Genomic DNA, 13,604 nt, shown 5'->3' with positions numbered 1-13,604 from the left:
ATGGAGCAGGGTGTGCTGCTGAGCAGAGTCCCTTCTTCTGGGACCCCATCAGCCTCCATCCCTCCACCCATGGGGCCAGGGGCATCTCCTGCCAGATGTGCACAACCCAGCACTCTCAGGGCTCACATTTTCTTGCCAGATGTGTCCAGCTCCTGCTGCACTGTTGAGGTGCCGCTGACTCTGGCAAGGGTCCAGGGTTTGAACTTGTTGGAGGTTTCCTGTTTCAGCACAGCAGAAAATAAATAACTTGGGCATTTGAGCTGTCCCAGAGCCCAGTGAGGTATTTGGCCTCCTGACAGTGCTTTGGCCTTCCTAGAGTGGCTGTAGTCACATCAGTTTGGTGCAGTATAGAGCACAACCTGTGGCTTCACACCCATCCTGGGGCCAGTGCTCCCCAGATATGGCCTGTAGGCGCTTGTTGCAGTTGCAGGGGACACACCATTGGCTGTCTGCTGGCTTCTGCCCCTGCCATGCTCCAGCTGTGTGCTGAGAGTGTCTGTGCCACCATGCGTATCAGACCCATCCTCCTCATGGGCATGTGACCTTGGGGACTGCCCTGTGCTTGTGAATGAAGGAGCCTTGTGCTGGCTCAACATGGACCCTCCTGTAGATCTTAATCTATTGCTTGGCAGCCAGAGGTCCACATCCCCACATTCTGCCGCTGGCCACTGGACTGCGAGGTGTGATTGGCAGTGGGGTGCCCTTGGCTTCAGAGGCACTGACAGGAGGGGTGACTGGAGCAACACTTTGTATTCATCAATCACTGAGAAGGGGGAGTGTGGGCAGGGTAAGAGACCCAGGACAGCTCAGCCCTGCACTGCTATGGACAGGATTTACTTCTCCTTCAGGAAAGTACAAGCTTTGGGGATGGATCCCTGCATGGCTGAGCCTCTGTGAGGCCCTGGTAGCACTACAAAATCCGTGGTGTGGGTGAGGCTGTCAGTGCTGCGGTGAGCTGGGCCATGGGCAGGTGCCACAGTCCCTGTTCCTGTGCAGAGTCCCCAGCATGGGGACTCCTGGATGTGCCTGGAGTTCTCTGCCATGCCAGAGACAGACTGGATGCTCTGTGCTGGGAACCCTCCCCAAGGAGGGGTGCAGCAGTGAGCCAGGGCAGCACAGGACCCCCTTATCCACAGGGGCATATCCTGGGGATCAGCTATTTCACCAGGGTCATTGCAGGCACAGAGCCATGTAGTGACCTACACAGCTTCATGGCCTCATCCCCCATGTCCCCACAGCAGGACTTGGGGGGGGTCTCCCAGAGTAGGCAGCATGGCAGGGTCTCTGTCCCAGAGCATGCCTTTGGCTGGGTGCTGGGGTACACTGAGGTGCCCTGTCCAGGAGCCTGCACACTCTGGGTGCAGAGCCCCGGAAGCAGAGCACGGGCATTCCCTCCTACCGAGAGCCAGACGAGACAAGGAGCTGGCCAGGAGCACTCTGCAGCACAGCCCCTCACCCAGACCCCACTCAGCCAGCACATCCCTTCACCCAGTGCAGCCCCTCATGCAGCACAGCCCCTCACCCAGCACAGCCCCTCACCCACCCTCCTCGCTGGCTCTGACCTAGAAAGCCACCACCGCCCCAGGCCCCATCTCCCGGTGCTGCTAATGCACCGGGCAGGACCGCGTGCTGCAGATGGGGCCAGCAGCCCCCAGCCCGGCCGCGGGGCAGCGTCCCCTGCACCGCGCCGGCGCGCACCCCAGCTTCTAGGGCAGTAGGTCAGAGACGGCGCACAGGACGCCGGTGACGCGTCCCTGTTCCTGTTGGAGACGTGTGGGGCTGTGGGATGCACCCCAGCATCCCCATGGTTCGTCAGGGAAGCAGACTGGAAGGAGCGAGGGCTGAGGTAGGTGAGACATGGCCGGGCCAAGGGGACTGCCCTCAAGCTGTTGGGGTGGATTCAGCTGGGTGGAGGTTGGGGTGAGCCCAGCTAAGGAGGCTGTGGGGGACTTGAGGCCCAGCTCAGAGAGGGAGTGGGATGCTCAGGTCTGAGCAGGCATTCCTGTGTTAGCCAAATGTACCAGCAGCATCCTGGCTCCTTGCCCAGCTGTGCCTGCATCCATCGGCATGACACTTGCCACTCCTCTCTACCTGCTGCTGGTTTTAGGGTCTGGAAAGCTCTTGCTTTGGCCCCGTTTGGTAGCGCATACCTGTTGTTCCCAATGTCACTATATCCTCCTTGTGCACTGCATCAGGGCAGGGACTTGGCACAGGGAGCACCCACCAGGATGTGTCTAGGGTGGCTGAAGGGATGGAAGGGATGTTGCTGCTCTCCTGCCCTGTCCTGCCTGTCCTTGATGCCTAGGCAGGGCATGGGCAAGGATAGCACCCAGTCTTGGGCTGTTCCTCCAACACTAAAACATATTCACTCCCTCCCATGGTCAACTCTAGTTCCCACCCACCGCTATTCAGTGGCCACTTGCTGTTCCCTGCCCTGATGCCACTTCCAGGGAGGGTGTGGTGCTATCTGTGATGCTTTCTCACCCATCCAGGCTGGAGTTGTTTCCTGAACACCGAAGGTCATCCCACCAAGGTCACTCCACTGGGAATTTCCCCAGGGACACCTCTGCATAGCCACAGCATGGGTGCCTTTGTGTGCAGACCTGCATGCGAACCAGGCAGTGGTGAGGAGCATGGAGCAGGATGTGCAAGCCAGGTTTGGCCTGGTTTTATTCTGGCCAAGTCTTGCATGTCTGAGCTGTGCCACCACAGTGTGGCCATGTGTTGGTGTGCCTCCCCCTGTGCCTTGTGTGCCCAGAACCTGACCTGATGTGGTGTGTCCTGAGTAGTGGCTCAGCACGGTCCCTGGGTGTTCCTAGGGCCAGGTGGGTCACAGTGGGAGTGAGTGGAATGCTGCAAGGCTTTACTGCAGTCAGGAGTTCATGGGGTGCAGAGAGAGCTAGCAGGGCTGGCTGCTGAGTCAGCACCTTCTGCTGCGGTGGCTGCGGGAGCAGTGATGATGGTCTGTGTGTGCTGCTGGGCTGTGCTGTGGGGGCATAGCTCTGGAGCCAGTCCTCAGGGCTCTGCATGTCCCTTGGGGCTTCCAGAGCACTGGGAGAATGTTTGTGTGACCCTGGGACTGCTGTGATTTCAGGATGTCCTTTTGCATCCCATTTGTTGGTGGTAGAAAGGGAGGCAGCATTGCATCCCACCACAGCTTTGGCACCATCTGCACTATCATGAGCTGGGTACAGCCCTGACTCTGCTCGTGGGCATGAAATAGAGCTGAGGCAGCAGCTTTTGGAATTGGGAGCACAGGGCACACGTGTCTAGCCCATGGCACACCCCAGGCACCGTCCCAGGTCACTGTGACGGTGCTGCTGGCAGCCAAGCACTGCAGAGCCCGTGGTCCCCTCCAGCAGGGCTGGGGGCTGCCAGCAGCATCCTCCCAGGAGGGATGCTCTGGAGCTGACACCCGCTGTGCTCTGGCTGGCCTGGCTCTGGCTTCCTTGCAGCTCCTCGGGCTCGGCGCAGCCCGTAGGCGGGAGCAGATGTTTGGCTCAGCTCCCCAGGAGCAGCAGGGGAGCAGCCGCCCTCCTCCTGCTCCGAGCAGGACTGGCGCTGGAGCCTGCCCCCTTCCCTTGAACGCCCCTTGCTCACTTTGGCTACTCCAGGATGACCCCATGTCCTGTCCCAGTGAGCTCATGAAGTCATTCCTCATCAGGGACATCCCGTGGGGCACGGCTGTGGCCCTGCACGTGGCCTGGCGTGTGTGTGGGACCCTGGCTGGCCAGGGAGCAATGTTCTATAAATATTTGCTGGGCTGCGCCGCGTGCTGGGCTTGGCAAGTTCCTCTTGCCAGCTGGGTACGGGGAACGCTCCTGGAAAGGGGCTCCAGGACCCCCTTGGGCATCAGCACCACTGAAGTGCCTTCCTGTGTGCTGCTTTCCAGCAATTCCGTCCTTTGGGAGTTGGGTTGAGGCACCCAGTGCTGATCCCTGGCCCCTGGGGATGTGACAGCAGCTCCATGAGGCATGTTTTGGGAAGGGAGTCCTGGGGTTGTGAGGCTGGGGGTACAGGGCACCTGGGGGTCAGTGCATGCCCAGATGTGGGAAGCTGCTGGCCCCTGTGGCTTGTTGATGTGGCTGGATACGGACACAGGGCAGAGCGCAGGGTTGGACCTCACATACCCATGTGCCCTGGGGAAAGCTGCTGGGGAGAATAAACCCACCTGCCTCTCTGCATGGTATCTGGGGACCTCAAGACCTGGCTTTACCACGTGCCACCCTGCGGCCTGTGGAGGAGCCTGGCCGTTGTGCACTGAGGTGGCCGAGGTCACCGGTTCGTCCAGACAACAGGAAAAATAGGAATTTCATAACCAAGCTGAGTCATACTGCTCCCCATCCCGGCACTGCCCTGGGACTCTCTGAGCATCGCACGTGGCCTCTGCAGCCCCGCGTGCTGCCGTGGCTCCTCCGTATGTCACTGCAACTGCCAGCGGACATCCCCACACCGGGACACATTTCCTCCAGGGTTTCCACCACTTGCAGGGGGACAGAGGGGAGACCAGAGGTGAGCTCTTAGCCAGGAGTGTGGTTGGGGTCCATGGCTGCTGTCACTGCAGCAGGCAGTGAGTGCTGGCTGACCCCCCCACAGCCTCGGCCCCACTGCCATGAGGAAATCAGACCCCACTATTACTGCAGTGATGGTGCAGGGCTGGGGTGGAGGCACAGCCTGGCCACAGGTGCCCCCTTGCAGGACCACACACCCTCAAGGGTCCTGTGGCAGAGTCCTCTGCAGCCCTCAGGGTTCTAGGGGGCCAGAGACCAGAGGCAGTGCTACATGGAGTATGGGGTCCTGAATCAACTATGGGATGTGATGTTGATATTCTCCCACTGAGTGAGCTCAGGCAAGTCAGATCCCCCTTCCCTACCTCAGTTTCCCCATCAGATCTCTGCAGACCCCTGTTCCTCTGAGTGCAGCTTCAGAGAAAGGTGCCTGATCACAGTACCAAAATCCAAGCAGGAGACACCTAGGGTCAAGGTAGCCTGACTCTGTAGGGACTGGAGTTCTCTTAGAGGGTACCTGGTTGTCTGGGGGGCATCCTGGAGGGTACAGAGGGGTTTACAGGGCTGTGGGGATCAGGGAAGCCAGGGACTGTTGTTACACTCTGGTTCCTGATGTGGATGTGAGGGGGATGCAGAGCCCCGCCCTGCCCACATCCATGGGGAGCTCCCAACCCCCTCAACAGGATTTATGAAGCTAATTGTTTTTTCTGCCCCATTAAGTGGAGGAGAGGGGGGGAGGGTGTGAAGAGCCTCGGGTGTGCCTGTGCTTTCCTCACTGCTCCTATCTCAAGTCACAGCATGAGGCTGGGGCTGTGAGCACCAGTGCCACAGAGCCCCCTCAATGCCAGTGATCTGCTGCTGTGGGGTGTGAGACTCCCCCAGTGCATGCCCTGCATTTCCTCCTCTGCCACAAGAGGAAGGAGCCAGGGCAGACCAGGACTTGTTTCCATCCAGGGTGGGCTTCAGGACAGCAGTGGGGATCTGGCTGGACCAGCCTGGCAGGGACACGAGTGTCTGGAGCCCTGGCTGGTGCCAGTGGGTCTGGCTGCTAAATGGGCAGGTGTCTGTGCTGGTGTGAGACAGATGTAGCAAGGAGAGTTCAAGATTGTCCAGCTCCAACAGCAGCCTCTGCTGAGAAAAGTGCTGGGGGTACTCCTCTGTATGGGGCTCAGTGCCTGTGCTGGTGCCCAAGGGTCTGCTGTGACCAGTAGTTGTTCTCTGCTGTCATCCTACACGAGGCCCATGGCTCTGGCGGGGTCAAAGCTGCCTTTCTGAGAGGCTGCAGTGCTGGGCTGTGCCAGGCTGGCTCCCCTGCCACGCGGGATGCCCAGATTTGCACCCAGCAGAACTGCTCTGAGCATTGCCTGAGCCGGCCGTGGCAGGGCTGAGGCAGGCAGCCAGGAGAAGAGGAGGGAAGGGAGAGCATTGTGGCATTGTGCCAGGCCGGAGGGACCGGAGGGATGCGGTGCTGGACGGGCTGTGCCGCCGCACCCATTGGGGCACGTGGTGGGGCCGTAACCGCACCGCAGGGCTGGCTGCACCACCAGCCCTGGCCATCAGCTCCTGCCAGGGCTTGGTGGGTGTGGGCACGAGCTGATCAGTGGGGACAGGGGTGGTCAGGGACCCCTGTCCTGCCATGCCATGCTGTGTGCAACCATGCCATGCTGGGACAAGCCCTGTGTGGTGAGTGATGGGGCAGTGGGGAAGGAGCCAAGAGGCGTTGCCCTTGCTTCAAGGAAGGAATTACTTATTTCCCAGCCTGCAGGGTCTGGTCTATCTTGCCAAGGCTGCAGTTAACTCTCTCTGCCCTACGTGGCTGGGCTGGCGAAATTGTCCCTGGTGTTACCAACCCAGTGAGGACCCTACCCTGCAGCATGGTTCTTGCTGTGATGCGAGAGAGAGAGAAAAAAGGGACCAAATTAGGGGTTTTGGTCAATGAAAGGCAGAGCGGGGCAGTCATGGGTGTCCTTTCTGGGGATAAGTGCCGAGGTTGCTGGGAGCAGCTGTCCCAGCACCCCACAGTGGGACCCACATCGAGGTGGTTCCTTTGGGGACAGAGAACAGGGCGGTTTGGGGGGCACTGGGTCCAAACCCAGTGCTGAGGAATGGCCTCTGCTGTCACAGTGTGGGCTGGACTGGGGGTCACTGGTGCTGTGTTTGGGGATGTGAATCGTGGTTTGGGGGCTCTACGGGCATCTGGGGGGACGCTGTGGGACACCAGGGACAGGGGTCGGGACCTTCCTTGGGCTGCGGCGGAGACATGGCCGCGGAGCTGAGGCGGGCGAGGCCTGGAGCCGGGAGCCCGGTCCCGTCCCGGGGGGACGGGGAGGGGCCGTTGCGCGGCGGAGGGGGTCCTGTGCCGCTGTCGCTTTAAGGCGCGGGCAGCGGGGCGGTCCCGCCGCCCCCCGCCCCTCTCGCCCGCCCGGCGGGGCCGCGCCGCGCCGCGGGCAGCACGATGCTGCGGCCGGGGAGGCCGCGCCGCGCCCCGCGCCTCGCCAGCAGGTACGGCACGGGCGGGGAGCGCTCCGCCGCGGGCGGGGGCGCGGCCGGAGCTCGGCCCCGGCACACAAAGCCCCGCGCCCCGGGGCCCTCCGCGGGCGGTGCTTTTGTCTCGGCCGCGTTGCGGGGAGGGGGGAAAGGGGGGGTCGGGGCAGCGCGGCCGCGCCCGGCACCGCGGCATCGGGACATCGGGGCGGCTCCCACGGGCCTCCCCATCCCCGCCCCGGCCCGCGCCCCGCACCTGCAATACGGCCGGGCCTATCCTCCGCGGGGCTCCCGAGGCTCTGGTGCCTCCGGACGTCGGTCTGACCCCGGGGCTGCCGGGCGCGGGGCTCCGAGTCGGGGTGCGGCCGGGGCGGGGCGGAGCATCTCCGCGCACCGTGGTCCCAGTCCATCCTCCGCTCCCTACCGGTGCAGCCGCCTCCCCGCGCCGGGGCTGGGGCCGCGCTGCGCATCCCCGAGCCCGTGCGGACCGCCTCGCCCTCAGCGGGTCCCGGCCGCCCGCCGGCGCCGCGGAGCGCGGCACGACGGACGCGCTGCCCTTGAGCATCCCCGTTCCTGGGAGCTGCCGCGGGGCTGCTGGCGGGTGCGTTCGGTGCGGAATCGTCTGCAGGAGCTGGGAATGGCTCTGGGTACGATGGAGGGGATGGAGCAGAAAGGTCAGTTTTGTCCCGAAGTGGCAGTCTGACATGGCTACCTCCTGTTGGAGGGTTCAGGGGGCTAGTCGAGATGCCAGGGCTCAGCCATGCTCCGGGAGTTTGTACTTGCTGAGGGGCCAGTGGTGCTATGGTTGATGCTTTCCTTGCTGTGCTGCCTATGGGAAGTATGTACCAGTTTGGGGCATCCCTCAGCGCACCAGCTGTGTGCCCCATAAGAGAGTCAGAGACACCCTCACAGTGTGCAGCTGGTTCCCCAGCCTCATGCCGTGGTTTTAGTGTTACTGGGATGTGACCTTCCACGTTGTCTTTTCTTGGCAGAGGGTTGTCCAGGAGGATTTGGAGTCACCTCCTGCCCTGATCTAACATCTGATCCTGTGCCCCTTTCTCAGTGGCTCTCTGGATACTTGGAGCAATGGGGGCGTTGCATGTGTGGCTGGGAGAGTGTTTGGGGTTTCCCTGCCTGGCCCCAAAAGCCAGACTGAGACACACCCAGCACCACATGTAGCCCCAGCTGTGTTGCCACAGGACACAGTCCTACAAAGCCTGGCCTCACTCTTGGCAGTGCCTCCTGCCAGGTGAGGCCAGGCTGGGAGAGGGGCTTTGCTGCAGGCTCTGGGGTGAGGATTTCTGTCCCAGTGGGAACTCGACCTCGGCACAGGGCTCGTGGTGAGACATGGCTTGGAGCTGAGGAGCTCAGCAGCACATCCTGAGTGCATGATCCTATTGAAATCCTTTCCTGGGCAGCAGCACCTGCTGGTTCTGTCCCAGAAGCTGCTGTGGGGGCACAAGGGGCTGTGTCCATCGTGGCTTTGGCCAGTTTCTGATAAACTCCTCCCCTATGGAAAGAGCAGGACACGCAGTGCAGGTCTTATGGTGCTGGAGCTGCCTTTGTTGTTCCTTCTTGAGCTTTGGGCATCTGACAGGGATGGTGGTGACTGTTGCTTTTGCTCTGCCACTGCTGTTGGGGCTCTGCTTCACTTGCACCTCTGTGGCCTCAGTGTACATAAACAGGCATCTCTTGCAGGACCTGGGGCTGGCTGCAGCTCCCAGCTCTGCTCCGCACTCCTACGCCACAGCTTGTCACAGGATCATGGCATAGTGTGGGTTGGAAGGGACCTTAAAATTCATCTTGTGCCACTCCATGCCATGGCCAGGGTCACCTTTCACTAGGTCAGGTTGCTCCAAGCCCCATCTGACCTGACCTTGAACATTTCAGTGTTGGGGCAGCCACAGCTTCTCTGGGCAGCCTGTTTCAGTATTGTCTCCCCTAGGCAGTCACGGGCCCTGGGAGGGTGTGAGGCTTCACTGACCTACTCAGCTGCTGACCTGAAAGGTGCTGTGCTCATCCTGCTGGGAGGTGCTCCATGCCTGCCTGTGCCAGATCGACATGGGCATAGCCCAGTGCTGTGGAACCAGCTATGCTCTTGGGGAACCCAGGCAGCTGCTGCCCCAGTGTGGTGCTGACTGATGGCTCTGCAGATGGGCTTCTGCACACTTGGCTGAGCCCTGGCATGGGCCAGCCACGTCGGCACAGCAGCAGATCCCAGACTTGCTGCCTCTGGCTGCTGGGGGCTGGAGAGGGACAGTAGGGTGCAGTGGGTGGGGACCACCCCAGGAAGGGTGGATGCTACAGGGTTTCTGGTTTGTTTATTCCAGAAGTCCTGCCCTTTCTGACAATTCCATCCTGCCTCCAGGGTCAGAGCATGTTGCCAGGGTCTTGTTGTGATGCTGCTAGCCCTGTGGCATGGGTGCTGGCTTCCCTGAACTGCGGATGTCCCTCCATCCCCATCAAAGCTCCACAGAGCCTTACTGGGAGGGTCTCAGCAGGGTCCCAGCGGGGTCACTGAGGCTTATGTGCCACAGGAACATGAGCCAGTACCAGGCTGGGCTGGAGCCAGCCATGGGCCCTGCATGCCATGTCCCTGCCATGGCCACTACCAGGAGCTGGTTTTTGCCCCAGCAGCCCCTGGAATAGGGAGATCCTGTGGGTGGTGGGACCCTTTGGGCTGAGCAGGGCTGTGATGCTGTCTCTCCCTCACAGCTGGGATGAGAGCAGCTCCATCAGCAGTGGCCTCAGCGATGCCTCCGACAACCTCAGCTCAGAGGAGTTCAATGCCAGCTCCTCACTCAACTCCCTGCCCTCCACCCCCACCGCCTCACGCAGGAACTCGGCCATAGCGGTAGGTGCCAGTGACACCCGGACCCTTTCCAGCACCTATCCCAGCTTTCCTGCCACCACCTCGGTGGGAAAGAGGGCATGGAGGGTGCCAGTGTGAGGAAACAAGGATGGCACAGCCTGACTGCTGCGTCCTTCTCCCAACTGGCTGATGTTCTCTGGGGATGGGTTTGGGGTGGGTGCCAGGAGTGCCCCTGACTCTGCTCTGCCCCCAGCTGCGCACGGACTCGGAGAAACGCTCGCTGGCAGAGAGCGGCCTGAGCTGGTACGGTGAGGGTGACGAGAAGGTACCCAAGAAGCTGGACTACGACAGTAGCAGCCTCAAGATGGAGCATGGCTCCTCCAAGTGGCGGCGGGAGCCCTCGGAGGGTGGAGAGGAGGGGCCTAAGGGTGGTGAGCTGAAGAAGCCTGTCAGCTTGGGCACCCCGGGCTCCCTCAAGAAGGGCAAGACACCTCCAGTGGCTGTGACCTCCCCCATCACCCACATGGCCCAGAGCACCCTCAAAGTGGCAGGTAAAAACCAGTTTGGGCAGGGTCCAGCTCCTTTGACACAGAGAAGGTTGGGTGCTGTCTTTGTGTGCCTTCCCCAAGCATGTGGACCATGGGATGGCTTTGGCTGTGCTCAGACCCAGAGCTGAGTGTGGGCTGGAAGGGGAGGCAGGGTGGTGTTGCGGGCTGCAAGCAGGCTGGGGGTCTGTGCCTGCCCCATGGTCTCATGTCCACACACCAGGCTGGGGAACCGTTGAGTGCACCAAGAGTCTCGCATACCCTTCCTCAGTCACATCTCTGCATCTCTGGTGCCCGGGTCTTGTCTGGGCTCATTCACTTCCAAATGTCCCCAAAGCCCCCAGGGACACTAACCTGTCCTTTCTTGCCACCAGGTAAGCCAGAGACCAAAGTCACTGACAAGAGCAAGCTGTCAGTGAAGAACACAGGCCTGCAGCGCTCCTCCTCTGATGCCGGCCGTGACCGCACAGCTGATGCCAAGAAGCCGCCATCAGGGCTTGCACGCCCCTCATCCTCCAGCTCCTTTGGCTACAAGAAACCAGCTCCTGCCACTGGCACGGCCACTGTCATGCAGGCTGGGGGCTCGGCCACTCTTGGCAAGATCCAGAAGAGCTCTGGCATCCCTGTTAAGCCAGTCAGTGGGAGGAAAACAAGCCTCGACGTCTCCAATGCACCTGAGCCTGGATTCCTGGCACCAGGGGCTCGCTCCAACATCCAGTACCGCAGCCTGCCCCGGCCAGCCAAGTCCAGCTCCATGAGTGTGACCGGGGGCCGCAGCGCAGCCCGGCCGGTCAGCAGCAGCATTGACCCCAGCCTGCTGAGCACCAAGCAGGGCGGCATCTCAGTGTCGCGGCTCAAGGAGCCATCCAAGGTTGGCACTGGCCGTGGCACACCGGCCCCTGTGAACCAGACAGACCGGGAGAAGGAGAAGGCCAAAGCCAAGGCAGTGGCCCTTGACTCTGAGTGCAGCACCCTGAAGAGTGCCAGCTCACCTGAGAGCACCCCAAAAGCCCAGGCCAACCTCCCGCCAGCAGCCAAGGTGGCTGAGCTGCCCCCTACACCTCTCAGGTATGGTCCTTCCATCCCTGAGGGCAGCAGGTGCCTGGCACAGCTGTGCCCAGCACCAGTACCTGAGTCTCACCTGTTTCCTTACCCATTTTCCCTCTCCAGAGCAGCTGCCAAGACCTACGTGAAGCCTCCCTCACTGGCCAACTTAGACAAGGTCAACTCCAACAGCCTGGACTTGCCCTCCTCCAGCGAGCTGCACACCCCACACACTGCCAAGCTCCAGGACCTGCATCCAGCTGGCGGGCACCTTGCACCCTGCTTCAGCCCCAGCCCTGCCCCCATCCTCAACATCAACTCAGCAAGCTTCTCCCAGGGCCTGGAGCTCATGGGTGGCTTCAGTGTCCCCAAGGAGGGCAGGATGTACCCCAAGCTCTCCGGCCTTCACCGCAGCATGGAATCCCTGCAGATGCCCATGAGCTTGCCCAGTGCCTTTTCAGGGGGCAGCACTACCACCCCCGCCCCTGCTGCTGCACCTCCTGCCAGCGCAGAGGAGGAAGAGGAAGAAGAGGCAAGAGAGCTGGGCTGGAGTGGAAGCCCCCGGCTCACACATCTGGACAGGTATGGCTGGAAGGAGGTTGGTGGGCTGCTATGGCACCTTCATGGGCACACATTCCTCCCTGCTGTTCTGCCATGTCCTTTGCCTGCTTCAGAGTCTCTTCCTGCTACATTTCTAGGGAAAAGTTCCCTGTCCCTGCAGCTCAATCCCCATGGTTCCTTCCCTAGTCTGTGCAGGGATGTCACTGATCTTTCCTTCCCTTCCAGTGCCAACCGCGACAGGAACACGCTGCCCAAGAAGGGGTTGAGGTAAAAGAGCCAAAAACACTTTTGGGTGGTGCTGGGGTGGGAAGGGGAAGCTTTCCAGGGCAGTGCCCCTGAGCCAGGGAAGTTGGGCTGCAGTGCAGTGGGCAGGAGCTGGACAGTGCTGGTCGATCTTACCGTGCCTGTCTGCGGCTCCCCAGGTACCAGCTCCACTCCCAGGAGGAGGCCAAGGAGCGGCGCCACTCGCACGCAGTCAGCGGACTCCCCGAGTCGGACGAGCAGCAGGAGCTGCCCTCACCCCCTGCCCTCCCCATGGCGCTGGTCGGGAAGGGTCCGCTCACCAGCATTGGTCAGTGCCCTCCGCTGCCGGCCCTTTCCCTCCTGCTCCCTGTGCTCCCTGTGGGACGTGCTGATGCTCCCCTGGGCGTTGCTTGTCTCCTTGACACCACCAACACCAGCACCTGGTGCTTCGGGTGCTGGATGTTCATCACCTCTACTTCAGGGTGTCTCATCCACCTTTGGGCCTCAGGCCATAACTGCTCCTCTGGGGATGCCTGGCAGGGCAAAGGGTAAGCCCTGCCCTGATCTGACCAGGACCTGCATGTTCCTGGAGGGTTTGAGGGGTCCAGGCAGACAAGTTGGGGCAGCAGGCTCCACTCCTTCACCTGCAGGTGTTGGGCCATGGCATAGTGGTACCCACTTGTCCCTGGGGCAATGGATTTGTTTTTCAGCCCTGTGATTACCTTGGTGCTGGTGTCCAGGTCTTCTCAGCATCAGCCTGCCTTTTAACTTTCCCCAGCCCCTCCCTGCTTTGGGACCACAGTCCCTGCTTCCTCACTGCATCATAGCTCTCGTGGATCACTCCTAGTTCTGCTTCCCCATCCTGATGGCAGGTACCCACAACGTTATTCTGACCCTGCTTCCTCCCTGCTTTCTCTTTTAGTGAGCCCCACTGCCACCACAACCCCACGGATCACCCGCTCCAACAGCATCCCCACCCACGACTCCACCTTCGAGCTGTACAGCACCTCCCAGATGGGCAGCACCCTCTCCCTGGCCGACAAACCCAAGGGCATGATCCGCTCGGGCTCTTTCCGGGACCCCGTGGACGATGGTGAGAGTGTGCTGTGCTCCTGTCCAGGCAGAGGAGGCTGCAGAGGGTTGGTGGGGCTCCCTGCACCCTTGTCCCTTCCCACTGGTGCTGCCATGGCATTGTTGGATGGGTTGCTGTGTCCCATTCTTGGCATCAGAGCAGGGACAGCAACAGGGGTCAGTTGGACTCTGTGCTGGCATCAGCCCTGGGTCTGCCCTGACCCCCATGGGTACTCAGTGTCCTTGGGTTGCCCCCAGTGTGCTGTGACACTGGGGAGGAGGGGATCTAAGCAGACATGGAGGGCAGCAGAGCCCCCAGATTTCCCAGAGAGGAGG

The 13,604-nt window shown here is 61.4% G+C and overlaps 1 protein-coding gene across 3 annotated transcripts in view; it reads left to right on the top strand.

Moving 5' to 3' along the window:
• NAV1 (neuron navigator 1) overlaps nucleotides 1-13,604 on the top strand; it is a 73,971-nt gene that overhangs the window by 48,748 nt on the left and 11,619 nt on the right. For all 3 annotated transcript variants that reach the window (XM_077789046.1, XM_077789045.1, XM_021527669.2), the window contains 7 exons: nucleotides 9,708-9,846; nucleotides 10,058-10,355; nucleotides 10,724-11,417; nucleotides 11,520-11,975; nucleotides 12,180-12,221; nucleotides 12,377-12,525; nucleotides 13,120-13,290. In XM_077789046.1, coding sequence (XP_077645172.1) covers nucleotides 9,708-9,846; nucleotides 10,058-10,355; nucleotides 10,724-11,417; nucleotides 11,520-11,975; nucleotides 12,180-12,221; nucleotides 12,377-12,525; nucleotides 13,120-13,290 — 1,949 coding nt within the window. The remainder of the gene's footprint in view (nucleotides 1-9,707; nucleotides 9,847-10,057; nucleotides 10,356-10,723; nucleotides 11,418-11,519; nucleotides 11,976-12,179; nucleotides 12,222-12,376; nucleotides 12,526-13,119; nucleotides 13,291-13,604) is intronic.

The sequence above is a fragment of the Lonchura striata genome, chromosome 30, assembly GCF_046129695.1.
Source record: "Lonchura striata isolate bLonStr1 chromosome 30, bLonStr1.mat, whole genome shotgun sequence".
NCBI classification, from domain to species: domain Eukaryota; kingdom Metazoa; phylum Chordata; class Aves; order Passeriformes; family Estrildidae; genus Lonchura; species Lonchura striata.
Note: the sequence above shows the minus strand (reverse complement) of the source record. Positions and strands in the feature narration are given on the sequence as shown.